This window comes from Vombatus ursinus, unplaced genomic scaffold (genome assembly GCF_900497805.2).
Source record: "Vombatus ursinus unplaced genomic scaffold, bare-nosed wombat genome assembly UNPS02000582.1, whole genome shotgun sequence".
In the NCBI taxonomy this organism is placed as follows: Eukaryota; Metazoa; Chordata; class Mammalia; order Diprotodontia; family Vombatidae; genus Vombatus; species Vombatus ursinus.
Genome location: NW_020940360.1, coordinates 35,680,438 through 35,707,940, shown reverse-complemented (window position 1 = coordinate 35,707,940; position 27,503 = coordinate 35,680,438). Strand labels below are relative to the sequence as shown.

The window sequence follows — 27,503 nt, the reverse complement described above, 5'->3', positions numbered from 1 at the left end:
TATCCAAACTGCAGTCCTGATGAGAGAGTCATCTGTGTTCACCATTTGATTTGATAGGGTTGCCTGGCCTTCAATGGCCAAAAAAAAAAGGGGGGGGGGTGGATAATCAATAACATAAAACACTTTTCAATTCATTATGAAGGCCACTTGATGATGTCTTACAACAGAAGAAAAGTGTTTGGTGAAGTATTTGATTTAGAATGTTGCCCACTATATTCAGAACAAATTTGTCAACTTAAGTTACTTTCTGAAGGCTGCAGTACATTGTATTACCTCCAGAGTAATTTTTGGTAACCCAACTTCATATACTGAAAAGGAAAAATGAAATACTGTATTTTGGCTTTTGTTATATCAGAATCATCTTCCTGGTGAGTGATAGAATAGCATGGCCAGTGGCAACCACAATCGTGAGACCCTCCCAGGGAGAAAGGAAATTGATGAGTTCTCTCCACTCTGGGTGTCCTATCAAGCAATGCCTTTTCTTCAGATCTACAATCTTCTGTAGAGGCAGCAGGTCATATCTACTGGAATAGTTTTGTGCCAATTAATTCTTTTACTTTTTTTTCCTCCAAAGGCTACACTTTCCCAGGTTTATGCTTCCTGAAGGTTTTGTTAGTTGAGGCTTGTTCTCCAAAGGTAAAAGTTCATCTGACACTGTTCATCCTGAAGACCGTGTATGTTCCACAGAGATTAGATATCACTGGATTTGTACATATCTGAAAGCAGTCTTGTAATTGGCACATTGCCAATGGTTTTTTTGAAAAACACTTCTTCTATTGTAGATGGGCTAATGGAGCGTAAGGCTGGCAGAAGCAACAGGAGTTTCCCAAATCGACAAGGTTGAGTGGGATACCTGGAATAAAAAGAAATCAAGAGAGTTAGAAGAGCATTTGCCAAAGTGCTTCCTGTGATAATATTTGTTTAAAAAAATCTTAATACCTTGTATTTGGACAAAAACCATATCCGAAAGTGCCAACTGAGTTTTTGGCCTGATTTCATTAATAACAGGGTACTTCAGAAATGAATTTAGAAAGGGTGGTATCACTTATTTTGCAGAGGGAGAGATGGAGGCATACTAGCCGAGTGTTTATTAAGTACCTACTGTATTATAGGATCTGGTGATTCAACTACAAAAAAAGAACAACCCTGCCCCCTTCCACTCAGTTGTTAGAATGTTTCCCCTCTTTAAAATTACTTAACTGTGTAAACATTGTATCTGGTCAGTAAGCTTCTTGAGGGCAGGGACTAATTTTCTCATCTTCATATTCCTAGTGCCTAGCATAAGGCCTTGAATGTATTAGGTGCTTAAGAAATGCTTTTTTGAATGAATAAAAGTTTCTCGATTCTTAGTCCTAATGCTTCTCCCCCAGACTGCTTCCTTCAAATGAAATGGCTCCTATTCCTAAGTGTTTCTCCAAATTATTATTCAGGATTTATACTTAGTCACTCACAGGAATAATTCTATTACATTACAAATTAAAGACTAAATTCTGTTGGGTGGGAATGCCACCCAACTTACATGTCAATGAAATTGGCATCTAATTAAAGATGAAAAAGTGTTGAACAATTCTCTCTCTTGAGGTCCAACATCCATCTGGGCTCCGATGCACAAGCTTAAGTCTCCGCTGCCTGTACAGCCTTGAGGCTGCAGGTCTATACCAATGTACTCTCTATTGTTTCCTTTATCACTGGATAGCAACAAAATTTGTTAGATGGGTTGCTCTCTCTGGAAATAAACCACAAGCAAAGGCCAATCATTCCTTGGGAAATATATCGGTGAAAAGGCCAAGTTTAAACTCTCATACTGGAAACTGACAGGTATATGAATTCATTCAAAGCAAGCACTTTACCAAAGACAGTTAAGTGGCTTCTTCCCTTGTCACCAAAACCACTAGAGAGTGGGTGAGTCAAAGTCCAAAGTCCAAGTGCCAAATCCTTCATTGATCTCTTCTTCCCTTTGAGACCATGAAAATTATCTCCTTGTCCTCATTCCCCATTCTTTGTTCCAGTCTTGGATGAGGAGGTGATCCTTCTCATTAATATCAACTCCTCTACATGTGTATTTGATCCCACCTTACTCTATAATCTTCAATATCTCCTTATCTACTGGCATATTCTGAGGAAGACTTCCTCATCCTTAAACTTTACTTTACCTTACATCCTTTACTTTATCCTACTATCATTCAAGCTATTATCCTATATTTCTCCCCTGTTTTCATAGCTAAACTCTTTTTAAAAAAAAAAAGAGCTATCTACTCTCATTGCTTCTACTTTCTCCTACTCACTTCAACCCTTTGCAATCTGCCTTAATTAAAACTGTCCTATCCAAAGTTACCAGTGGTCTCTCAATTGGCAAATAGGATGACTTTTTCTCAATCTTCATCCTTCTTGAATTATCTGCAGCATTTTCCTGTTGACCACCCTCATCTCCTGGACACTCTCCCATCTAGTTCTTGTGACCTTGTTCTCTCTTAGTGCTTCTTCTCTTTGTTTGACCCTCTTTAGAGGATCACTTCTCATTTGGACTAACACAATAGTCTCTTAATCAGCCTCTCTGCCTCAAACTGCTGTCTTCTCCATTATATCAATTTTCCTAAAGTACAGATCTGACCATTTTACTCCCCTGCTCAAAATGCTCCAATGCCTCCCTCTTGCCTTTAGGATAAAATCCAAACTTCTCTACATGGTATTTCAAGTCCTTCACAATCTGACCTTCACCTTTCTTTCCAGGTTCATTACAAAGTCCTTCCCCTCATGCCACTCTATGCTCCAGCTAACCTGGCCTACTTTTTGTTCCTCCTTCAAGACATTTCATCTTCTGATTGCTTGCCTTCGACTGGCTGTCCAGTGGACAGCCTGGAATGCCCTCCCTCTTCATCTCAGCCTCTAAGCATCCCTCAAACTCTTCAAAGCTCAGCTCAAGTGCCATCCCCCACATGAGGGCTTTCTTATTCTCCTGGTTAAGGGCACCTCCCTAAAATTATTTTGTACCTACATTGTATAAACTTTATATTTTCTTACATGTGTACATGTTTTTCCCTGATAAAATTAAAATTTTTTGAGGAAAGGGATTATTTTACTTTTATCTTTAGGGAAAGAGAGCGTACCATTATTACACACAATAAGCACTTAATATGGATTTGCCGAATTGATGTCTGATTTTCCTCCTGAAGGAACTTTTGTTGTTGTTGTTGTTGTTGTTGTTTTGTCAGTTTTATTTTTTGAGTGAGGCAATTGGGGTTAAGTGACTTGCCTAGGGTCACACAGCTAGTGAGCCTTATGTGTCTGAGGCCAGATTTGAACTCAGGTCTTCCTGACTCCAGGGCTGGTGCTCTATCCACTGTGCCACCTAGCTGCCCCCTGAAGGAGCTTTTGAAGATAGGCAAGGGACTCAAGACCTGAAAAAATATGAATGTCAGTGGAAAATGGAAAGGTCATAAGTCAGAAGGATTCAGTAGCAAGTTTCCCATCACTCCAAGTGGGTCTACAAGTAAAGGGTGGTTTACTACTTGTAGCCCTTGTAGAGGAGTTTCTTGTCCACATACAAGATGGACTAAATGACCTCGGGGGTCCTTTCCAGAGCTGAGATTTTGTGATTGTGTGAATATTGCTGGGCCTGCAGTGGAGAATGATTTTAAAGCTGGTCTCTTGGGGGAAAACCAAAAAGATTTTTCTCAGAGAAACACCGGTACCCACATTTCAGGCATTATAACCATAGGCTTTTGCTAGGCAGACCTAGGAACCAAAATGTAAATTTATTTTCTATGGGGAAATGTATTCTTTATTCTAAATAAGTTACCTAGATATGAACTTTGGGAACAAAATCTTTTAATAGGTTGAAATCAGCCTGTATGGAAGCGGTGATTGCTTATCAACATTTTTTAGATCTGTCTTAAGTAACAGCAAAACATTTAGAAATACTATGACGATCGTCAAAGATCAATTTGTTGAACCTTTTCATTTTATAGGTCAGAAAACTGAGGCCTAAGGAAGTGAGATAGTTGATCTAAAGCTACCATTTCTCAATCTTAATTGCTGAAGGTTTTGTTTTTAAATTCATACAGATGACTCCTAAACTTCCATATAAACCTAACATTAAGAACAATCCTTTCCTTTCCTCTATACCACACTGACCCTTTTCCTTACTATTATAGCAGAGAGATGAACAGTCTCAGGGACATGTCAAAGGCTACTTAAAAGTCCATAATAAGACTGTACTATGTCCTCAGTTGGAAAGGAGTCTAGTTAAAGTACCAGATTTGGAGTCAGGAGCTATTACTTCAAATTCAGGCTCTGAACTATGCTATATATCTATGGACCTCATGACCCCTCTAAATCTCAATTTCCTTATCTGCAAAATGAGGATAATAAGATTTACAGACCTCACGAGGTTACAGTGAGAAAAGTGCTCCGTAAATGTTAATGTTTGAAAAGTGGCATGTTGGATACAGGGTTGGCCTCAGAGTCAGAAAGACCTCTGACATATATTATCTGTATGACCCCCACCCCCACATTTAGGCACTTAACTTCACCCTCTAAGACTACATATTACAGAGCAGGTGCTGAAATGCATTGGTAGACAGTGTCCTCACTGGGAGTTCCTATACCCATGAAATTACAAGTCTGGTCCAAAAAGAAAAACTAATCCCTTAGCATGCTATAGAAATGTGAGCTACTGTTATTGTTGTTATTCAAAGTTCTGAAGTTTTCTCATGATTAGAAACCTACGTGGGAGTCAATTACTTTCTCAAAGACAGTCAACTCTTGATTTCTTATGAGGAAATCATCTACTCTATAGTCTTCTCCCATGGCTGGTCCTGAGTCAAAAAAGGGAAGGGGTGACGAATCCATTCAAAAACATGAATTGAGCACCTCACTTTGGGTGTTATTGGATTAGGCAGGAACAGAGAGAGAGCCATGTACATGATTTGAAGTGTATGTTTGAAAATTACTCTGTGTCATTAATTTCTTTTTTAATACTGTGAATTTCTTTTTAATAGTATTTTATTTTTTCCAATTACATGTAAAGACAAATTTTAACATCCTTTTTTAAAAATTTTGAGTTCTAAATTTTTCTGTCCCTCTTCCCCAAAACAGTAAGCAATTTGACATAGGTTATACATGTGCAGTCATGTAAAACATATTTCCATATTAGTCATGTTGTATGTCACTAATTTCTAAATGTGGTTTTGAAAAAAAAATCATAGGTCTTGTCACATATCCAGGAGCAGGGATATTTGAGGACTGATTCTGCCCATGTGTGCTTGTGTATTCTATATGGTACAGATCAGATGGACTGACCTTTCAATCCTAGTGGGGGCTGGGAAGAAGAGTGATATCCAAAGGTCAATGAGTCAGGGATGCAGGGATGCAACTGTGGCATCAGTTGATGACAGATCACTTCCCAGAAGGGCAATTCACACCTAGAACTCAGGTAACTTGGTAGCAAGGTGTGATATATAAGACTGTTTTAGAAAAACACTCGCAGGAAAGGGAAAAGCACTGATAATGACAATAAAAGAGATGCTCAGGACCCACCTGCCCCCGTAATTCTTCATTGCTCCTTTAAAACAATATCCTACATCTTCTCTCTCTCTGTCTCTGTCTCTCTTTGTCTCTCTGTCTCTGTCTCTGTCTCCCCCTTCCCCTACTAAAATGGCTTTGAATGCCAGTTTTCAAACACCAGCAGAGGCATTCCTGTTTCTCCCAGCTTATATATGCTGACTGCACATAACTTCAGCATAGGAGAGATGCTGGAATACACATTCAAATTACAGCCTGTAGCTATTGCATTTCCATACCCCAGAATTCAACTGCTATGATATACCATCTTTGGTATATCATGATATACCAACTTTGCTATGATAACTCAATAGCATTTGTCCCTTAACTACTTCATTTTTCACAAGGGAGATTGTGAGTCTATGTTCACTAGTTTCATGGAACTAAGAGCCAACATAGGGAAAATCTCAAAACAAGCATGATTCTAAATGTGCTAAATTATATCTTTAGGCCAAGAACATAAAATGAGAAGGGCAGGTCAAGGCAGATATTTTATTGCTCCTAGTGATGGAAAGCTGTGTGCTATGGAGAAAGCACTTGACATGATGGAAAAACAAAACCCTGGTTTGAGAGTTAAAGGACCTGCATTTGATTCCTAGTTTAACAACTTCCCAGCAGTCCAGGCTTTTTATCACGTCTCACCAAGATTATTGCAACTGTCTCCAAATTGTTCACCCCCACCTTGTGCCTCCCCACTTCAATCCATCCACCACACTGCTGCCAAAGTGATTTTCCTTAAGTGTTTCTGACCATGTCACTTCTCCATTCAATAAACTTCAGTGACATTCTATTATCTCTAGCCTCAAATCCTCTGTTTAGCTTGTACAGCTCTTTACAAGCTTGCCTCAATCTGCCTTTCCAGACTCATCTCTTCCTGCACTCTTCAGTCTAGCCAAAATGGTCTTTTTTTTGTTCCTCACATGTTGATGTTCCATGTTCTATCTCTGTACCTTTTCAATGGCTGTCCTCCCATGCTGGAAGGTACTCCCTTCTTACCTTTACCTCCCAGAATCCCTCTTTTCCTCCAAGATGCAGATCAAGAACTAACTTCGGTACAAAGTGTTTCTCTATTCCCAGCTTCTAGTTCTCTCTCCCCGTCCCTAACTACTTTGAATTTAGTTAATATATTGATTTTGCATTTATTTTATATTTACTCATATGTTTACATGCAGTCTCTCCTGATAAAATGTAGACTCTTGGGAATGGAGATTGTTTCATTCCTTGTAGGTCTACACCCAGTTCTTAGTGGAGTACCCAGCACATAGTAGACACCTAATAAATACTCATTGATAAACTGCTTATAGGAAAATCACTTTATCTCTCTGAGCTTCAGTTTCCCTATTGCCAACTTAGCATATATGCTAAGTCCTTTGTAAACCTTAAATCACTATATAAATGTAACCATTTATTTTGGTGGTAATAATAATTACTTAGGGGAGCTAGGTGCAGTGGATGGACCATGGGCAAGTCACTTAACCCTGTTAGCCTCAGTTTCCTCATCTGTAAAATGAGTTGGAGAAGGAAATGGCAAACTGCTCTAGTATCTTTGTCAAGAAAACCCCAAATGGGGCTGTGGAGTTAGACACAACTGAAAATGACTAAACAACAAGAACAACAACAATTATTATTTCCTTGCATTGGTGGATTGTAGTTTGACAATTGCCTTCCCATAAAACACTTTCATTGTTTTGTTGCATTTTTACTTTATTATTAATTTTACCTAAAGTCCGTGTAAGATATGAGGTTCTTTGTAGAAAACATGATGTATTGTTTCCTATGAGTATTACTCAGACCAAAAATCAATTCTAAAAGAAAGCTAGTTTGTGGTTAATTAGCTTAAAAAATGGATTTCAAACCTATCCTGCCCTTAATTTTAAAAAAATTTTAATTTTGAGGGAAAATATCATACTCTTACTTAACAACTCATATAATTTTCAGAGTATATATATGTAGCAGCCTCCCACAAAAAAAGAGATTTTGTAATAGAAATTAAGAGTCCTGAGGGGAAGTAATGTCAGCCAAGACAAAAATGTTGACTTGAGCAAGAGTCTTTCATCCTGACTCTTTTTAGATTTGGCCATATCTAAAGAGTTAAAAATGAATGTTTATAATAGGTTGAATTTGTATTTTGGGGGGCTTATTGTGAAGGTGGTGACTCCTTTGAAGTTTTCCAAACGGGTTCTCCAGTTTAATTCTTCCCTTCAAGATCAATATAGAGAACTAGCAATCAGAATAACTGGGGCCTCTCCTTGATCCTTCCATCAACTAAAAGTAAGCAAAGATAAAACTATTTTGCTCTTAATAAATCTTTCTCCATATGAAAAAAAATGGGAGCAGAAATTCTATACCTCAAAAATTTGTTTCTTGGCTAAACCATATTTCTCAAAAGTTTAAAAATCTTTGAGCAAAAGGTGCTTTGGAAGTGCCATGCAAAATAAAGTTGAAGGCAGGGAATGAATTTTGATTTCTAATTTCTCTTCCATCTCTAAATTTACTGTGACATGAACTCAATTGTGGCAAGGAACTAGATCTAGTCTATGATACTATAATTATCACTCACCAGAATTCACAAAATAGCAGTCAATACTGCCCATTATGCCCTGCCACTTAGCATTTTGAGGGCAAGAGATGTAATAAACAAAGAAATAAAGAAAGGATAGAAGGATCACTGAAAAACATGACTATCCTTATGATCCATGTATATCCTGTTTCCCTCTCCCTCTAGATCTTGTGGCCACCATTCTATCTGGTGCTTTTTTCCCCAACACCAGTGTATATTTACCTTGTAATTCTTACAGATGAAGTAGCTGGAATAAGATCTCTATTCATTTTTATTTAAATGGTCAAAATCCTTGACATATAAAGAGGGAAAACATACCTCTTTCTCCTTTGCTCCCACATCTCATCCTAACTCTAGAACTCATCCTCCCAAATGAAGGGACAATGTGGGTAGAAACACTCAACATGGGGTCACTAAAATGCCCACATATTTGGATTATTAAAACTTGGCTGATTAGTGGGTTTTGAATATAATGGAATATAATGGAACTGTTTCATAACAAACTTGCTCATTTTAGGGCATAATAATAGATAACATTAATATAGTGCTTTAAGGCTTCAAAGTACTTGTATATCATCTCATTAGATTATAAAGTCTTTGAGGTCAGGGACTGTCTTTTTTCTCTTTTTGTATCCCCAGAGCCTAGCACAGTGCCTGGCACACAGCAGGCATTTAAGAAATGTTTATTGATTGATTGATAAATGTATGTATTTGGGTTTTTTTAAACACCATCTCTCTGACACCCAAAAGATGTCATGCATAAGTAGAAAAAAAATTATTTATATTTGATGGTGATTGATTGGCTAAAGAAGCCAAGTGTACTATTTGCATAAATTATAGAACAAGAACCCTCAACTTTTTTGTGTCATAAACCCCATTGGTGGACTGATGACATTTACGGACTTCTCAGCATAATGAAAATACATAGGATTACAAGGGAAACCAATTATATTGAAATGCAGTTATCAAAATTTTGAAAAACAAAAACCACAGACTAAGGTTAAGAACCCCTGTTTTAGAGGAATATAGGGATTCTCACTCTAGCAGGGTGGGTTATATCCTGAAACAATGCTGGCAGCTAATAATAATTCATAGAGTCATAGGATAGAAAGCACTGCCTTCTATTTTTTGCACATAAGTAGAAATGTCATTGTAAAGCATTGTAAAACTGGTTCTCATGTTTAATTCTTCCCTTCCTGGGAACTAGAATAAATCCCATACTATAGATGTTCCATGCTCCAATCCACTATATTTTCTAACAAGGTTTCCCTGGAATTCGCTTCCCATTGCCAGGAATAGTGTGAAGCTATCCATGTCTATTCATGGCTGCCAATCAAGAAGATCCATTCTGGCTGCCTTCACAATCAGAGATGGAGCCAATCACAGAGGCCTTACCAGTCAGATGGTTAAAGAAGCCCCAGATGAATGCGTCACCAGTGTGAAAGCCCATCTTTTCTGTGGGAATTTAGCTGGCATCTCTATAAAGACATCTTCATTTCTTTGGGATTATCCAACCCCATTCAAGAGGTCACTGTCCACAACCATAAGACTTTGGTCATCATTTTTGACCTTTCTCACTCTAGCTGGGTCTAAGCACCAATATCAGTTGCATCATTTTGACTAACTAACTTGTTATTAGTGCTCTTTTGGCTTGAACTGATTGTATTCAGTGGTTAATTATTCTAAATGATTGAACTGGCTTTTTTGGGGAGACACACACACACACACATATAGCTTGAGTCTCCTTTACAAAAGTAATTTCCTATGGCGCAGTGGAAAGAGTGTTGGACTTAGAATAAGATTTGGTTCAAAACTCTGCCACTTCGCTATTTGTATAGCCTTAGGCCAGTTACTTCACCTCCTCTGAGTCTAAATTGAGGAACATGGACTAATTGATAAATCCCTCCAGTAGTCAGTGCTCCCCCCCATTAATTTGTAAATATTTTTCATATATTTTTAATTGTACATATTGTCTCCTTCATTAGAATGTAAGCTCCTTGAGAGCAGGCACTATTTTATTTTTGTCTTTGTATTCCCATCACCAGACCATCACTGGGTCTGGCTGTGTAGGTGCTTAAGATACTTTTTTTGATTGACTGATTGATTAAATGATCTCTAAAGTCCTTTCAAATCTGAAACTTATGATCCTTTTTAGGGATATGCTCAAGGCAAATGAGATGATGTTGGGGGGGGGAGGAGGAAACATTTTGTAACCTATACCCTATGAAAAACAGGGTTATTGCCATAGCCGCTGTTATTGTTATTCTTAATTATTAAACAAATAGAGCATCAACCTTGGAGTCAGGAGGACCTGAGTTCAAATGCGGCTTCAGACACATAATACTTAATAGCTGTGTGACTCTGGTCAAGTCACTTAACCCCAATTGCCTCACAAAAAAAAAAAAGAAGATTCTAAACAAATAAAGTTCACCTGGTGTGGATATAACTGTTAAGTGTTAGCTGAGCTTCATCTTGAAGTGCTGCAATGGCCGCGGCATTCCGGAAACTTCTTAGTTCAGAACCACTGTGTGTAGGTACTAGAAAAGAGATCAGGAACCAGTCGGTCAGTTGACCTCCAGGTGGGTGCAACGGTATAAAGCAGCGATGAAATGCAAAGCTGGTCCAGCATGAAAGAAGACCGTGGCTCTCTAAAATGGAGTCAAAGGGTCCGAAAGATCAGCTCCATTTTATGAGGCTTTTTCTGACTCTGAAGTGGCTGTTATCATGAAGGGGGCAGGCTGGGTCAAAGGCAGGGAGGGGGAGGGGATAATGAAGGGAAGAAGAAGAAGGGGTTCACATCTACTTACCAGCTTTGAAAGTGACAATGCATTTGAGACAGGCAAATTCAGTTGCGTCCAGCCGAAGCTGTCTGAATCTGGCCACTACCTCCTGCAAAGCCTGGATTTCAGAGATGATCTTACTCAGCTTCTGGGAATCTGTATTTTCACCATTCATGCCTATAATTGGAATGTGAAATTAATGTCCTAATATTAGGGCATTTTCATGATTTCATATTGATTTTTGACAAAATTCTGCATATAAATATCTATTCAATTGTCACTCTGAGATCTCTGATTCCATGTAGACTGACTATATTGTATGGAAGTTAATATAAAATCTTCTCTGGGATGATAACAAACACAGTAATTTGCATTTAAATAACAATGCAAGCAGTCATGAATACAACAAAACAACATTATTTGCATTTAAATATAGATTTATAAATGACAGGTATACTCTATTGTTCAGCAGGAATTTGTTATTCTTTACATGTTGTTCTTTTTTCAGTAATGTATTTTTATGGTAATTTCTACAACAAAGTCATTAAATTGTGCAGTTCTTACCAGATACAGCCAGTAGAGTGTTAGCATCAACTGGAATGGCCCATTGTGCTATTCCTAGAACAAACAGTTCTCTCCAAGCATCTTCCAAAAGCATCAGCTGTCATACAATAGATGTATAATAGAATATAGTGTATAATTTATAAATTTATAAACAATCTCAATATGTAAATTTCCATTATTTAAAAAAAACTGTTTTAAATGCCTGTCTTAGTAATTTCTCCTGAATATTTTAGCTTTTTCTTTTATCTTTTTCACAAGGTGCCTATAGATAAAATAATATGTACTTCACAGCCTATTTTCCTAAAGTTTGCTTCTCCCAGGAAAAGGTCTGCTTTTTCTTTCTTGTCTTTTTATTTCAGCCAAACTTAGAAGTTGATCATGAGGTTAGTGCTCTATGAAATGCCAAACTGTTGAATACTGGAATGCCATCTAAAGTGACCCCTCTGGAATATTAACGCTGAAATTCTCAAGGATTACTGACTGGCTTACTGAATCTCTGAATGACTCTTATTCTTAAAGAAGAACTGGAGAACTAGAAGATAAAGGAACAGTATGTATGTGAGGGATAATAGCCACAGTACTTATCAAAGACAAGCATTAGGAGAGGAAAAATAGTGATACAATTAAGTTAATCAGGGTTTCCACATTTAACTCCTTGTTGGTTGCCTGATTTCTCAGATAAGCATAAAGGGACAGACTGCATTAATTTTTATGTGATGTGACATGGACAGCTTGAAAGCAAAATTTGATTGTCTCCAAATTATCATCTTCAGTTCCCTTTTCCACTCTGACTTATTATTGTAGGGTTTTCTTCTGAAGACCGAAAAGAGAAACAATTTTATGTTTGACTTCCAATAGCCTCTAGACATTTATTTGGAAGAGTTTAAAAATGGCACAAAGATGGGTACTTTGGAAATGGATCTAATGTTAAGTAAATGAGTAAGGATAGCTGATGAACATTTTAAAATGGTTTCTATCTTCCAAAATGAGCAGAAGTAGCCCATTTTAAATGAAAGTCTTTTTTTTAAAATAAGTTAGTCTGAAGAACTGGTTCATTAAATATTTATCAAAAATACTCCTAATGACTCATACCTAATTCTAATCTTTAAAAATCAATGCTTTGTCAAATTTATAACATAAGGTACAAGAAAACAAATTGAAAAATTTGGGGGGAATATCACCCAATTTTGGCTATTCTTGATGTGTGATAGAAATAGACCTTATGCAGAAAAACTAAATGTTTTGAATGTGTTAGCATGCATCTCAGTAAGGAAATGTATTTTATATTTAGGAGATTTAGTACAACCTAATTAGGCATAGCAGGATTCAAATCTTTAAATTATTATTATTTTTTTTTAAAGGATTCATATTTTTTGCTTGTATAACCACTTAATAATTTTTGTTAGACCTTGCCACTAGTCCCACAGCCAATTCTTCAGAAAGCAATCCAGAATGCATTTTCTTTGTGGTCATTCACAAAATAATTCTAGAAGGAGTCATTTTAAATAAGATGAATAAAAATTATTTTCTTCCTTGGCATGATGAAATTTTAGGTACAACATTACTTAGTCTTTTGAAAGTCTTTTTGTGACCATAGGATTGTGAGAAATGTTTGTTTTTAGGGATTTATTAAAAAAAAGTTAAGAATTAAATGAACTCTTGTCTCTATGGAGGTTTATAATACACTCTGGGTTCCTATTTGCTGTTTATCTCCATATATTTTAGTGACCCAAACTCTATATATCATCTTCAGAGAAAAAAAAGTATGACCATAATGCAATGAGACTAATTCTTCAGGTAAGGAATGGAAATATCTCATTATTTATCAGTAATACATCTTATTTCTCCCTTTCCTAATTTCCCACAAAGGTTTCAACAATTTTAAAATATACATGGCAATATTTTAAAATTCCACTTGCAAGAAAAAAAGTGTATTTTCTTACACATGTTTTCCTTAATAAGCTTCATTCTACTTGACTGAAGTAAAGATACATTCTAACTGGTGGAAATATGAGGAGAAAGGGCAACCTCTCAAAATGAAGCCTTTTTTCTTTCAATTAACTGAGGTTCCCAAATGAGCTTTATCTTAATAATTTCCTTGGTGTGTCTGGGTATCATCAGGATCTAGCACAAGTCCATGTACATTTTTTTGAGTCTGGATTTTTAATTTCATTGGTGTATGGATGTATACATAGATGCAGTTCAGTAATTCATTTGTAACTTATAGTCTCTGAGAGTTGCTGGGAAGCTAAGAAGTAAAGTGAATCATTCATGATCAAGCTAGTATATTTCAGAGGCAGAATTTGAACCCAGTTCTTGAATCCAAGGTCAGCCCTATGTCATGCGACATCTTGCCTTGCACATACTAAATGCTTAATAAATGTTTGTTGGGTTGACTTCATGGTTATGTTTTTGGACATCACAAAACTCTTTGTTATCAGTGGTTGTTTAGCCAGTTAAGGATTTCAGGCTGAGATATTCACCTGACTGATAGCAAGGAGTTGTTACAGATGATATTCCCAGAGCCCTTTCAGCTTTGCGAATCTGGGATTAGTAACTCTTATTCTCTCTTGTGTTTTCTCTCCTATAATCCTTATTGTTCAAGGATCTCAAAGCACACTCAAACTTACCTGATCTTGCAAGGACAGAGTGGAGAAGGCGGGAACACTCTTGGCCCATTTGATGCTCATGAAAAGGAGTCTGGCTGCTGATTCACATACAGATTCAGTGGCCACTTCATAGAGATACATGGGGGCTCCATTAACTTCATGGGGATACTGGAAGGGGAAAAGAAAGAAGGAAACATAGATTAAATGGGCCAGAGTGAGAAAACCACAGCATTTTAAAAAGAAATCAACCTTTCATTATTTTGCATAAGAACCAAGAATTCCCAGAAAAAGGATACACTAAGGAAAAAGGAAACACTTATATTTTGTATAATTAAAATACCTGCATATAGTTTGAGAACTATGTGTTCTCAGTTGTAACCCTCCATGAGAAGCCATACCATGCACTAACTTTTTTGATCCCCTTGGGAGAGGCCTCATTTCTAAGCTCTTATTTGGATGGCTGCATTCACTTTGGAGAGGTGGACCTTGGTTGAGTCACTTCCCTTGGCTGGGAGTTAGTCTTCTCATTTGCAAAATGAGAATGTTGGCCTAAATGATTGCTAAGGTCTCTTCCAGAGTGAATAGTCTATGAGTCTCTCAGTCTTTTTCTATCCTCACCAGCAAATTTACACAGGGCTGAGCCAAGTGGCAGGCCTGGCTCCCAATTTAGACAAGAGCAGCTTGTATTTGTGTAAATAAAAATAGACATGAAAAAGTATAAATTAATAGGCATCCAAAACACAAATATGCATATGAATATTTTTAGAAAGGATTAGTATGTTATGGAAATATTTCAATTAGACATTTTAATCATTCATAGAGCATTCTCATTCACAACTGACAACATATTCATAGCAGCACTTTCCCATGCTTATTATACACATCAAGGGGTAAGGAAAAAACATTAAATATTGCGTATGCATGTGTTTGTGTATGGGTGCACAGGTGTTTTGATTTTCTGAGGCTCTGTGTGTGTGTGTGTGTGTGTGTGTGAACTCTGACAGTGTAGGACTCCATGCAGTTGTTGGATCTTCTTTCAGAGAAATCCTGAGGTGACTATCTTAGCCTTTTCTGGGACATCACAAACCCTTTAAGGGTTATAAATGCTGTCTGCAGATGGCAAAGCAGTTTGGAAGTGACTGATGGGTGTCAGAGGAGCCAAAACAATCCAAATGGGTTTGCATTTGTGGGTTTTCCCTCTTTAATGGTGCGGTAGAACTTAACATTTTCACACTAACTAATGAGCAACTCCCTTTCAGCTTCTAGGCCTAATATTAGATTTAAGAGATAAAAAGTTAATAACTGATCTAATCCTGGAAGATTGTAAACTCCGTGGAGGCAGGAATTGTTTTGACTATTGTCTTCTTAGTACTAGCACCTTGGACAGTACCTCACACACTCAATGACTACTTTTTGAATTAAATCGGATTGAATTTTGAGGTCCTACATCAGTGACTACTGAACTCCAATTTGGAGGTCATTTTCCTGTAAGGCACGCGGCTGTTCAACTGGTCTACAAGGAAATCCAAATTTTGACAGGGATGGGGTATTATTGACAGCAAAGAGGAGCCGGTCTCCACCCCCCCCCCCAGAACTTAGCTAAGGGGAGAGAAGTGTTAAGATGAATACTCCGATTTCAGGGAGTATTTCTCCCTTCTAAATCCAAGGGGAAAAGAAAAACACATATCCCTACTTTCTTTGTCAATCTCCTTGTCACCAACAGTTCAGAGACAGTGAACTTTTGACACTCAGCCCTCTGATCCCTCCTATTTTTTCTCTTTTCGAGTGGGGCCACTGACCTTGGGCGTGGGCTGGGCCAGCCCCACCAATGTTTGCCTCTCCGGGGTGCCGGACACAGCCGCCAGCTCCAGGTTATGTTGCTCCAATTGCGTGACTGCAGTGAAGAAAGCCGGGGCAGGCAGGGCTGCGGAAGGGAAGTGAGGGGCTGCACCGTTCTCCTCCTTGTGGCCGCGGAAATACAGGGCGACCTGCTTTCGGATAGTAGACGTCCTGGGCCCTCTCTCATGTTGCACAGCTGCAGGGATAGACAGACAGTGACAAGGCTGAGCTTGGTTCTAACAAGTTTGGTAACTCAAGGACTCAAACCTCAGCCCATCAGCCTCACTCTGGGTTTGGAATCAGAAGATGCGGTTCTGAATCCTGTCTCCATCACTAACAAGCTGCGTGACCTCGGACAAGTGGTTTCCCGGTTCCTGGCCTCTGTTTCTTCATCTGCAAAATGAGGGAGTTGGACCAGGTTGTATCTAAATTGCTAAATCCCATAAATCTCTAATCTTACTTTTCCATGAACTTATTCGGTGTGAGCCCTAGAGACCCGGATAATCTCGCTGTTTCTCGTTTTCCCACTGGATCATCTGGAAAGACCCAGGACCATCGTAGGTCCCGAGCCCCAGAATTGGTTCAAGGACTCGGGGCGAAGGAGCGGATACCTTCAGTATCTGGAGCCTATTTTTTTTTCCCTCTGGAAACTGGAGACACATGCAAACAAGATTGGACAGGGGTGTTTTTGTCACCTGGATCTGATCCGAAAGAGGGACAGAGAGAGAGGAGGGCTCACTGTAGAGTTCTGATAAGTGCCTTGCCTTTTATCAGGGAACAATTTTAGGCCTTGTCGCCCCCAGGCCTAGTTCAAAGAGCAGCCCTGGCTCCCACCGGCAGCAGCTGCACCCGAGCCGGTTCTGAGCCAGTACCAATGGGGAGCCCCCGGGAGGAAATGACTTTCTGCTTTCAAGGCTTCGAGAGGGAAAGGTGCCAGCCGCCTGAGGAGTGTAGTGGGGAAAATGCAATAGGAAAGAGAACAAGAGCTAGCCTCGGAAGAGTGTGCGGGAAGGGAGGCAGGCAGGCAAGCAGCAGGAGAGAGATCTGACAATTACCGCAAACAGTTTAAACAAACAAATTAATTCAGGGGCAATCTCCCGCCCGCGGAGCTTGACAACTTGTCAATACAGAAGTTCAACAGGTTTTTCCGCTCCTGCTTTTTTCCGCTGCAGAGAGAGAGCTTCCTGAGCTGGCAACTAGACGCTGCGGGATTGCGGTCCCTAGCCCTGGTCCCGAAGGTCAAATCCTTCCCAACCTCGACCCTGGTCCCCAACACTAATACCTCAGCCTGTGCAGCAGCGGCCTCGAGCCGGGCATTCCCCAAACTGTTCGGAACTGTAGTATATATACTCTCCCAGCCCCATGCAGAGTCCCAGTTCCTGGTCCCTTCTCCCCGTGCTACAATGCCGGCTAGTGCCCCTCGGAAGCACGGAGAGAGGGGAACCAATAGGAGATGCTCCTTTGCCTCCCAGAGCCATTCTTTCTTCTTCATCTGTGTACAGGATGCAGAAATGTCCCTTGTGGGATCTCTGAGCAGCAGCCTTGGAGAACGCGCCTTTGTTGATTTGTTAAAGAGGGTTTTCTTCTCTTTTGACGTAATCTCATCTTCAGAAAACTTGTTTCACGAATTCCATTCTTTCTCCTCAGGATGAGGAGTAATGGGACGCCAAGGTCCCAGTGATATCTAATAGGCTTAAAGGCTGGTCACAAAAAGGAGGCAAAGAGAAGTGACTCCGGAAAGAGGTGAGAAGGGGGATTAGGACATGAGGCTGGAAATATTGCCGAGATCACTTGTTCTTCCTTCCCACAAGGATAGCGGGAAATGCCCAACCAGCATTTTAGAAGCAGTCTCTCCCCACCCCATTCCTTTCAGGAATGGTGGTGATGATCCCGGACTCTTCGTGAGAGTGGGAGTCAGATCCCCTAGTTCACAGAATGATGGAGTTGGAAGAGATTTCTAGGATTCCTTCCAACTCTAGGCCAACTCCCACATTTTACAGATGTAGAAATTGATGTTCTGAGAGCTTAGATGACCTTCCCAGGGTGACAGAATTAATAAGCACACAGAGGCAGGTCTTATGATTTCATGGCCCACACTGCCTCCTACCAGAGTGGTTCCCCCTACAAGGGGGAACTCTAAGTGGACTGGCACCGATTAGGGTCGAAGGGAGAGATTTTGGCTGAAACACTGGGACAACTTCCCAGGCATCTGGTAGAAGTGTTTGGGGAAGATGATTTACATGCATATGAATGCAATGTATTTTCTGTACATATAATTTACTTACTACTCAATCAACATTAGAAGAATAAAGGAATGTGCTGATTACCATCTTTGTTCATGTTGACTTCCAAACACTTCTTCAAGCGACAAGCCCTGCATTGGTTTCTGTGCGTCTTATCCACTGGGCAGCCTCCCTGTAACAGAAAGGGAGAATCAGAGTCTACAGGCAGAGGGAGAGGGGTGCTTTTTATTCACAGAAGGAGGACAAATCAGGACAGATTCAAGGAAAATAAACAAATCAATGCATAAGAAAAGGTTGGAGAAGAGCAGAAGGACAAAATGCTGTCCCATTTGTTTGATTTTCACCTTTAACTTTGTTGCTTTTGCCTCTGAGTCCCCAAGAAGGGAGAGGTCTTATATCCTGAATGCTAAAGTCCATATTGGGTTTCCCAACTTGAGACAACTCCTTTTGGTTGTTTTAGAGAAGAGAAGCAATAAATAGCTGGATTCCTGATCTGAGTTTGCTTCTATGAGCTTGAAAAAGTCAGCTGGTGTTGTGAGTACTGGTTGCCTCAGTCAGACAAGTACAGAATTCTGGGGTAAATGGCCAAATGCCAGAGAAAGAGGAAGAGGTGAGAGTAGAAGTAAAAATATTGAGCTGATGATTTTCCTAGAGTTTGAGCCAAGTTGAGACTACTAAGTTTTGAAAGGAATTTTCGAATAGAGAACTTCTGACAAAGAGGTTGGTGAGGCCTTTTCAGCACCAAAGACAGCAGCCTACCTTGAGGGCTTCTTTTTTTTTTCCCTGCCTCTTCCTCGCCCCACCCTTAGTGCGAAAGCTTCCATCACTGGGCCAGGTAGGGGCAGATCTCTGAGCTACAGCTTTCTCTCTCTCTCTCTCTCTCTCTCTCTCTCTCTCTCTCTCTCTCTCTCCCCCCCCCCCCCCCCCCAATCTCTCCTTCTCTTACTCCACTTTGTCTAGTCAGGTTTTCTTTTCAGGTTCTACTTTCCTGGTCTGGACTCCCTACGGGTTCAGTCTTTCCTTGCTTTCCTAAATAGATTCTTTGGTAGAACGTTTTGAACGCTTTCCTGAAGATTTGACTCAATCTAGAGTTATGAAAATACACATTAATATGAGGACAAAAGTGGCATACGAAATGGGGCAAATTTAAGGTTAAAGAAACCTGGGGACAAGGAAATCCACAATGAGGAGTGAAAATGGAAGAATTGAAAGGCATGAACAAAACCCAAAACTGTAACATACAGTATAATTTCTAGAAGGAAATAACAGTATGTATTGAGATCAGTAAACTAACTTTTAAAAGTTAGTTCAAACTTCTTATTAGAAAATTAGAAATAAATGTGAGAAAGGGATAATTTAATTCAGTAAATATTCTGATGATTGAAGTCTTTAAGAAGGGAGATTAAACTGGCAAATTTCTTATTTATTTAAAAAGTTTTTACTACCAAGTCTTTGTGATCATTAAATGATATATATGCATACCTATGTACATATACATATATAGTATGATAGGTGTGTATATTTATGTGTATGTTTACACGTTCATAGCTATATAACTGCATATTTATTCACAAACACATGGAGAGAAACAAGTTGAGAATGTGCTCTGTGTTTATTTTATTTTTGATCCGGACCTAAGATGTTATCAGTGTAGGAAAACTGAGGTGTGAAAACTCCCTCTACTAATGGCAATTCATCTGAACAGAATCTTAGAGAACTGCAGAGGTTAAGCCACATAGCTAGCATTTGACAGGGACAGGACTTGAATCTGGATTTTTCTGATTCCATGATCAGCCCTTTATCCACTTAGGGCAGGTACCTCTCTTTTTGTACATGGTAGTACTTTTACATGAATGATAGAAAAAAATGGAATGAAGATGCACTTTAAATAAAAGTTGCTTTTAAAAAGTTGCTTCATAAGTTCAGATAAATCCATATAAAGGAAACTTGGATTTAAATGTTCAGATTTGTCCTTCTTCTGAATATTCTCTTTGGGTAGAAAGGGGTGCTATTCTAGGATATACAGTTACATCATTGTAGTATCCACACATTTATTGTGTAGGTGGATAAAGAGAAGCTCTCTTTGAAGTCTTTAAAAAGGGAGTAAAGGGTTCATGGTAATTTCTAATTATTGAAGTTCTGGTTGTAAACTGAGTAAAATGAAAAATTATTTTTGGGGGGAGATATCCCTGGGGCAGTTCTACAGCACACATTCCCTGACCCCCAAAAAGCAATTATTTTTCAAAGAGATTCCTAATTTTTTTTAGTTTGTTAACATTTAATTAAGTGTTACCTCACTCTTCTGACAAACATTTTAACTCCAACTAAAGGCCTCCATTAGTGTTTATGCACATCTTCTAATCAGATTAAATGTATATCACTATCAAAAGCCTGGGACAAAGGTACCTGACAAAGATCAGTTTATGTATTCTGCCTTGCAAAGTGGGGAAAGAGCAGGCAAGCTAAGGCCCATTGTTGCTCATTTACAAATGTCAGTGTCATCAATATGTTTTGAGTTGGCTACTTTCCCAGTGTTTAAAAGAATATTCTCTATATTTTGAATCCCCCAATTCTGTTTGTTGCATGTGGCATGCTGTATTTCAATAAATAAAATCAAGTGGAAAAGACAGCATGGTGAAGCTGATTTGGAGTCAAAAGATCTGGGTTAGCCACTTACTACGTGTAACCTTGGACAAGTCAATTAATCTCAATTAGGGCTCAGTTTCCTTAACTGTTTTATGTCTGAGAGGTGTTGGACTAGATAACTTCAAAGGTCCCTCCCATACCTAAAACTGTGATCTTATGATCCTAGGACACTGTTCCAATCTTATGATTGTAATAATCCTCCCCAAGAAGCATAAATGTATGGAAATTTTTGTTATTCAGTCCTGTCCAAGTCTTTTCGACCCCATTGGGGTTTTCTTGGCAAAGATACTGGAGTGGTTTGCCATTTCCTTCTCCAGCTCATTTTACAGATTAGGAAACTGAAGCAAACAGAGTGTTAAGTGATTTGCCCAGGGTCACACTGCTAGTAAGTATCTGAGACCAGATTTGAACTCAGGTCTTCCTGACTCCGGGCCCAGCACTTTATCCACAGAGCTACTAATTGCCCTTGTATGGAGATACCCAAGTACATATTAGATACATATCCGTTTTTACCAATAAAGTAGCAAAACAACCAATAACAAAATGAAACATTCAATCAAACTAAATTATTTGGGGGTATAGACCCCTCCCTCAAGTTTTGCTGTATTCATATGATTTTTAAAAATATAATGCTATCAGATTGGTCCATAAATGTATATATAGCCCAAAAGAGAAATCAGAAAAATTTAATAACAATGAACAGTGTAGTATCTGTGTTTGTCTATATGCATATATTTTTATGTGTGTATGCACATATGCATATATAGAGATATAGTGGATGTCCATAATTCTGAAAGCAGCAACTACCTCTGTAGTTTTGATCATTCCCTCAGTACTATGATGAAGACTTCTAGGTATTTCTTGCCATATTAACACCATAAGCATTTAGCTAGTGCTCTATATTCACTGAAATGAGCATTTATGATTTAATGGCTGATGAGAGGGAAAATTCTGTGACCATAAGGCTGAAATGAAAAGGAAAAGCTAAGCCTATTAAAAAGTTGGGCATCTCTTTTCTATTGATAGAAGCATCTGCTTTTCCTTTCAGGAAGCTTTTCTGAAATTCCCATACTGCCCTGGCTTGGGCTCTTGGTTGGTCTCCCCCACTTCCTATGCCAGAATTCAGTTAGTCCTATTGGTGATTGCTGAATTCTGCAGGAACATGCCAGCTACAATTTCCCTAAGCCTCCAAAAGCCTTTCTTAAGCCATTTCTTTGCTAATTTGATCTGTGCAAGGTGACACTGGCCCAGATTATGATGCACAAGATGGGAAGAAGAAAACCCACTCTGGGTCTGGGGGTTGGAGGAGATTGCTTTGATCCCACCTTCCTTATCATTCACCTTGCCCTAATATTCTGTGCAAGAGTTCCTAGAGTTTGGTTCCACTAAAACTACATTTACAAATGAAACGTGACTCCCTGAATCTTGAATGGTCCTATCTTCTGATTGGAACTATTCGGATGAATTCCTCTAAATGTTTCTCCTTTCTTCGGGCTGAGTCCAGAGTTTAGAGGGAGAGAAAAGCTCTCCAGAATCTCCTTAAGGCACCAGGGAACTTCTACAGCACCAGATTTGTGTAAGGGTGGATGCATATAATTGAGAATGAAGACGAGTTCCCGAGAAAGTATATGTCACAAGATTATGGGGACAGGCCGAAATCAGAGCACTTTCCTCTTGTTATTTGATTTTAAGAAACTAAAAGCTTGTTCTGGGTTCGAAACTGTGATCTACTTTCCAAGCACTTTTGCCAGCGTCTTACCACTTATCAAAATCATTCCTCCAGGTCAAAAACACTGTAACCTCTGTGTTCCTTTCTTTCTTCTTGAAAACATATTTATTTCTCCTCCCACGTCCCTCCTCCCCCACTTTGCTTTTACGCCTATTCATCAGGCGGAGGCTTGATGCCGGTGAAGACTAGGAGGAGGAGATGAAAGGTAAAAAAAAAAAAAAAAAAGTACGGAAAAGATCCCAAATAGAAGAACTGTATGTGGCAGGAGAGACTCTGAGGAGGAGGGAGTGATATCTGGGAAGGAGGGGGCGAAGTGACTGGTACCTGGTTTCCAGATTTGCAGACGTATGTCCTATTCCTTCTGATACTCCGTTTGAAAAACCCCGAGCATCCATCACAGGCATATACTCCGTAGTGCTTTCCAGAGCTGCGGTCCCCACACACTTTACAGGGGATGTCTAAAATACGACCTGAAATCAGAAGGGAAGGAAAACCGAAAGAAGGGGGAGAAGAGAAAGAGAAGCGAGTGGGGAGACATGGGAGGGAGGGAGGGAGAGAGAGAGAGAGAGAGAGAGAGAGAGAGAGAGAGAGAGAGAGAGGCTAAGCAATCTGACCTGAGAAGGGATTAGCACTGGAGCTGTGGTAAACGCAAATAATGAAGTTATTTTATAGCCAACCTTTCCCCCCACCCTCCCTTGAGCAAGTGTCAGTTTCCTACAATGACCATTATTCATGCACCGCTACATTTATTTGGATCCTCTACAATCGCCGAGGCCCATTTCGGAATAAAAAGGCCCTGAAGCCATGGGCTCAGTGGCGGCAGCCTCCGCCGCAGTAGAGGGAACAGCAAAAACATCCTTCGCTTTTCTGCTACGACAAAAAAGTTTGGTCAGCCTGCCTGGGCTCCTCCGCTGAGCCCGAGAAGCTGTTAGTGATGGAGAGACGCGACAAACTTGAAATTTAAAAACTGACAAGAAAAAGAAACACTCTGGGAACCCGCGATGGAGTCTGGGGCCCAGCTCTGAGACCCATTGTTTTTATTATTGTTATAGTCAGTAGTAGAAGTAATAACAATAATACCACATAGTTGCAAAACTTTCACCTTACTTTTTGTGAATCTCAGAAATAATTTCCGCTCTCCACGAAGCTTAGCAAAGTAGTTTAATAAATACTGGTTTAATAACATTAATTACCAGACCGGGGGGTCTGAAAAGAATCTCCTCTCCCCCTCCCCTTTCCATGCCAACTTGTCTGAAGTACCTTTCCCTTTTTTCCAAGCCTCAGTTCCTCAGTTGGCCGTTTCTTTAAAGTAGACACACTCTTTGGCCCTGTCTGTCCCCAGTATTGGGGAGGAAAAAAAACAGCTGGTATTTGATTGAAGAATCATTTCACTCCTGTTCTCCGTACTCGGCGCCCCTGTGGCACAGACTTCACACACACACACACACACACACACACACACACACACACACACACACACACACACACACCCCCCACACAACCTGATTCTACTTCTCTCCCAGCTTCTCCTTTCCAGTCTCCATTAGTTACTTTCTCATTACAAGCCTCGGCGCCCCCGAAGTGGGCTGGGGAGGGGGTGAGGCGCAAAATAGAGCCCCGGCGGCCAGGGGTGGGGCACAATCCAGCTCCCCGATCCATGGAGCCCGCAGGGACTTACATCAAGGGCTCAGAAAGGCTCCCTTCTCGAAGACAATGAGGACATTAGATAAAGTGTTAACTTAATGATTTTCTCATTGAAACCCATTTAACTGCTCCCAATCAGTACAACCCGCCACTTTCTTCGCTAAATGAAACTAGACAACTGCTATATACAACATAGCTAGAGGACTGGAGATTAAGTTGGGAACTGGTGGGGAGGGGGGAAAAAAGAAAAGCGGAGGGGGGAGGGGAAGTAGAAAGGCGAGCTGTGTATGCGTGTGCGTGTGTGTGTGTTTGTGTGTGTATGTAGTCGTTGGAGTAGGGTAAACTTTTCTTCCATTCCGTACCACTTCGGGCACGTCCATGCCAGCTTTCCCCTCCAAGGGTGCAAGGTCAGTGGTGGCCGAGAGACTGGTGCAGGTAGGAGGTCGTGGGGCAGAAATAGGAGGACAGGAGAAGAAGGGGGAGGGTGGGCGACAAGGAATGGTTCCTGGGACTGTGTAATTACAAACCCTTCTTACCACCTGCCTATAGAGTCACCAGTGACCCGTCAAAAAGGGTAGCATGGGAATTCGGATATCACACAATGCCAAAAGGGGAAAGCACTCAATTCTCTCTCTTCCACCGAGCGCCACCCCCCCCCCCCACTCTAACCCCAGTCTCCTCTCCATCTCCAGATCAACTGAGACATTTTCCGCGCCCACAGGCTCATACAAAGCCGGAGAGAAGTTGGGGGGTGGGGATGGTACTGGAGGGTGGGTGAAGGGAAGACAGTAAGAATGTACAGGCAACAGTGCCATCTCCTCCCTCTTCATGTGGTGGGTCATCACAGCCAAGAAAACTCGTTGTTGCCCGGCTTTGGAGTCCTGGGCATCAGGCCTTCTGTGCAGGAGGAGCTCCCAGGCCACTCACTGAGTTTGGAGAAATCAGAGAACTTGACATTGCCCCTAAGGGAAGGACTCTGCCTGCCTGCCTGCCTGCCAATCTCCCTACCTTTGGACTAATTCTAATTTCCTTGTGTGTCTGTCTGTGATCGTTCTCTCACTCCATGAAATAATTTTGTTTTTACTTCCTATACGTCCTATATTTATTTACTTCTTTGCTTACACTCTGTAACCTCTCAGTAGAGGAAGGGAGTTCCTTGAGGGGGAGAGTCATTTTTGTCTTTGTACCCCCAAAGACCAAACACAGTTTCTAGCTCGGAACTGTTCCAAGCATTTGTTTTTTGAATCGAATTGGAGTTGTGGTCACTTGAAATGAAAGTGTGAAGACGTCCTTTCCTTATCTTCTCTTTGCAGCTTCCAAAAGCCTTTAATAAATGGGAGGGAGCAGGTTTCCAAGCCAGCTGCTCCAGCTGTCCTTCAAGTTTGGAAAACTTGTTGCAGTCTCTACTGCTCTTCTGCTTCACTTTGGATGCTGCTGCTAATTTTTCGGGTTGACCTTGTTTTTTATTGCTGCTGTGGTTGTCCGTGTTGTTTTTCCTAAACCGAGATTTCAGGAGAAATTGACAGTCACTGGACAAGAGCAAACTTCTGCAGCGACCTCCAGTTATGGAGATGAGGGAGCGAGGGGAGTGATTCAACCAAGAGAGACAAACTCTTCATCCCCCCCACCCCGACGTCCAGTCCTGATTCTAGCTTCCTGGGTCAAATCTGTCCTCAAGGATCAGCCTGACTTAAGTTTCTAGGGCCTTCTCCCACCCAGTCTCTAGATGCCTGGCCCTCTAGCTGATTAGAGACAGTCCAAGTAGACTACTCTAGGCGGAGGGGGTTGGGAAAGGAGAAGGGGAGGATCCTGGGGGACAAGAGTAGATGAGAAAAATTTCTGGGCCGAGCAAATCTGCTAAAAAAAAAAAAGAATCTCAACAACAACAACAAAAAACAGCCCTACCAAGCTACGTTACGGTGACATGGGGTCATGAGATAACTGGCTGGTCCTGTTGTAAAGCTCCTCTGATTTGGCCAGCCGGGGTACAACGTGAGGAAAGTGGGATTTTATTGGGGCCGGGAAACCGTTCTTAACATCCCTCGCCAGGGGGTCCCCTAGGGCTTTTTGTGTGTTATAATTGCTTAAAGATATATGGCAGCTTCGATTACTGTAATTACCATCAGAGGCTGTTGAAAGAAGTTAGTCTGGGCTGGAGGGGTGACTGGCTGGGGTCTTGTTACCACCCAGGCAGGGATCACATTTGACACAGCTCTACCCTCCAACCAAGGGAAGCCAAGCGAGGCGAGGTCTGCAGGCCGGGCGTGTCCCCCCTGCCCCTATTCCCGCCCCCTCCCCAGGCGACCAGTCTAGCCCTACTCCTCCGGCACCCCGAGGCCAACTTAGCCCCTTGAACCGGCGCTCGATTTTGGCTGCGCTTGCACACGTACTGTTTCTCGGCCTATATTTTTTAAGAGGGAAGCTTCAGTGTACCCCGAACCCAAGGACGGGTTGGGTGATTGAAAGAGAAGTCAGAAAAGCAGGGATCGGGGCTCTACGTGGGCTCTAATCACTCTCGGAGAACGAAGGGAGAACTGGGTTTTGTTTGGCTGAGCAGATAGGGTAAACGCAATGGAGTAGATAAAGAGCGGAGAGAGTTTGTGACCTCCGGCCGAATTACTCCTGGGCTTCTGGACCTGACCTCAGGCGTCCTCTCACAAACTAGCTTAGAAGAACTAAACATTAGAAGCTCAGAGAAGGTTTAAAAGATTTGCACTTTGTGTCTTCTCCCGAAAACCTGAAGTTGCTTTTTTTTCCGCTTTCCCCTAACTCCGCCTCCCCCGCTTCCCGAACATCGCCGCTCCTAACGCGGGGCTCAGGAAAAATCAGCCTTCATTGTTTTTATTTTCTGTTTCAACTGGCTCAGCCCAGCAGCTTCGGACGCAGAATAAACCCGGTCTTGGAGCAGGCAGCCAAGCGTCTTGTCCTGCCGGGGTGAAAAGGTGCTTTGATTTCCTTCTTACGACCGGAGAGAGAATTGGACGCGTTTGGCTCCACTTTCCTCAGATGCTCTGGGTTCAGCCAAAGTGACCACAAGGCGGGTAAGAAGAGTTACTTTCTGCTCTTTTCGGGAGAAGAAATCTCAGGAAGCAACCCACCACCACCAAGTGACAAAAATCAACCCCGAATTACTTGTACAAGTGACTGGAAACGAGGACCCCAGAAAGGCGTGTTTTCTATCTCTATGTATTATTGCAAGAAGCAGAACAAGGAGTTTTTGCATTACCTCCGACTCTGATTCCTCACTTCCTCATAAATAAAGCTCCTACTTTCCTTCCTTCTTTCCTTTCCTTTCCTTTCCTTTCCTTTCCTTTCCTTTCCTTTCCT

At 40.8% G+C, this 27,503-nt stretch overlaps 1 protein-coding gene across 1 annotated transcript in view; it reads right to left on the bottom strand.

The window, feature by feature from the left end:
• Positions 1–690: 690 nt before the first annotated feature.
• The window catches only part of NR2E1 (nuclear receptor subfamily 2 group E member 1), a 28,440-nt gene continuing 1,627 nt past the window's right edge, over positions 691–27,503 (bottom strand). The window contains exons 2-9 of the mRNA XM_027856859.1: positions 22,857–23,002; positions 18,242–18,329; positions 15,875–16,110; positions 14,097–14,243; positions 11,467–11,563; positions 10,930–11,079; positions 10,554–10,659; positions 691–853 (exon numbers count right to left, since the gene is read on the bottom strand). Of these exons, the coding sequence (XP_027712660.1) occupies positions 691–853; positions 10,554–10,659; positions 10,930–11,079; positions 11,467–11,563; positions 14,097–14,243; positions 15,875–16,110; positions 18,242–18,329; positions 22,857–23,002 (1,133 nt within the window). The remainder of the gene's footprint in view (positions 854–10,553; positions 10,660–10,929; positions 11,080–11,466; positions 11,564–14,096; positions 14,244–15,874; positions 16,111–18,241; positions 18,330–22,856; positions 23,003–27,503) is intronic.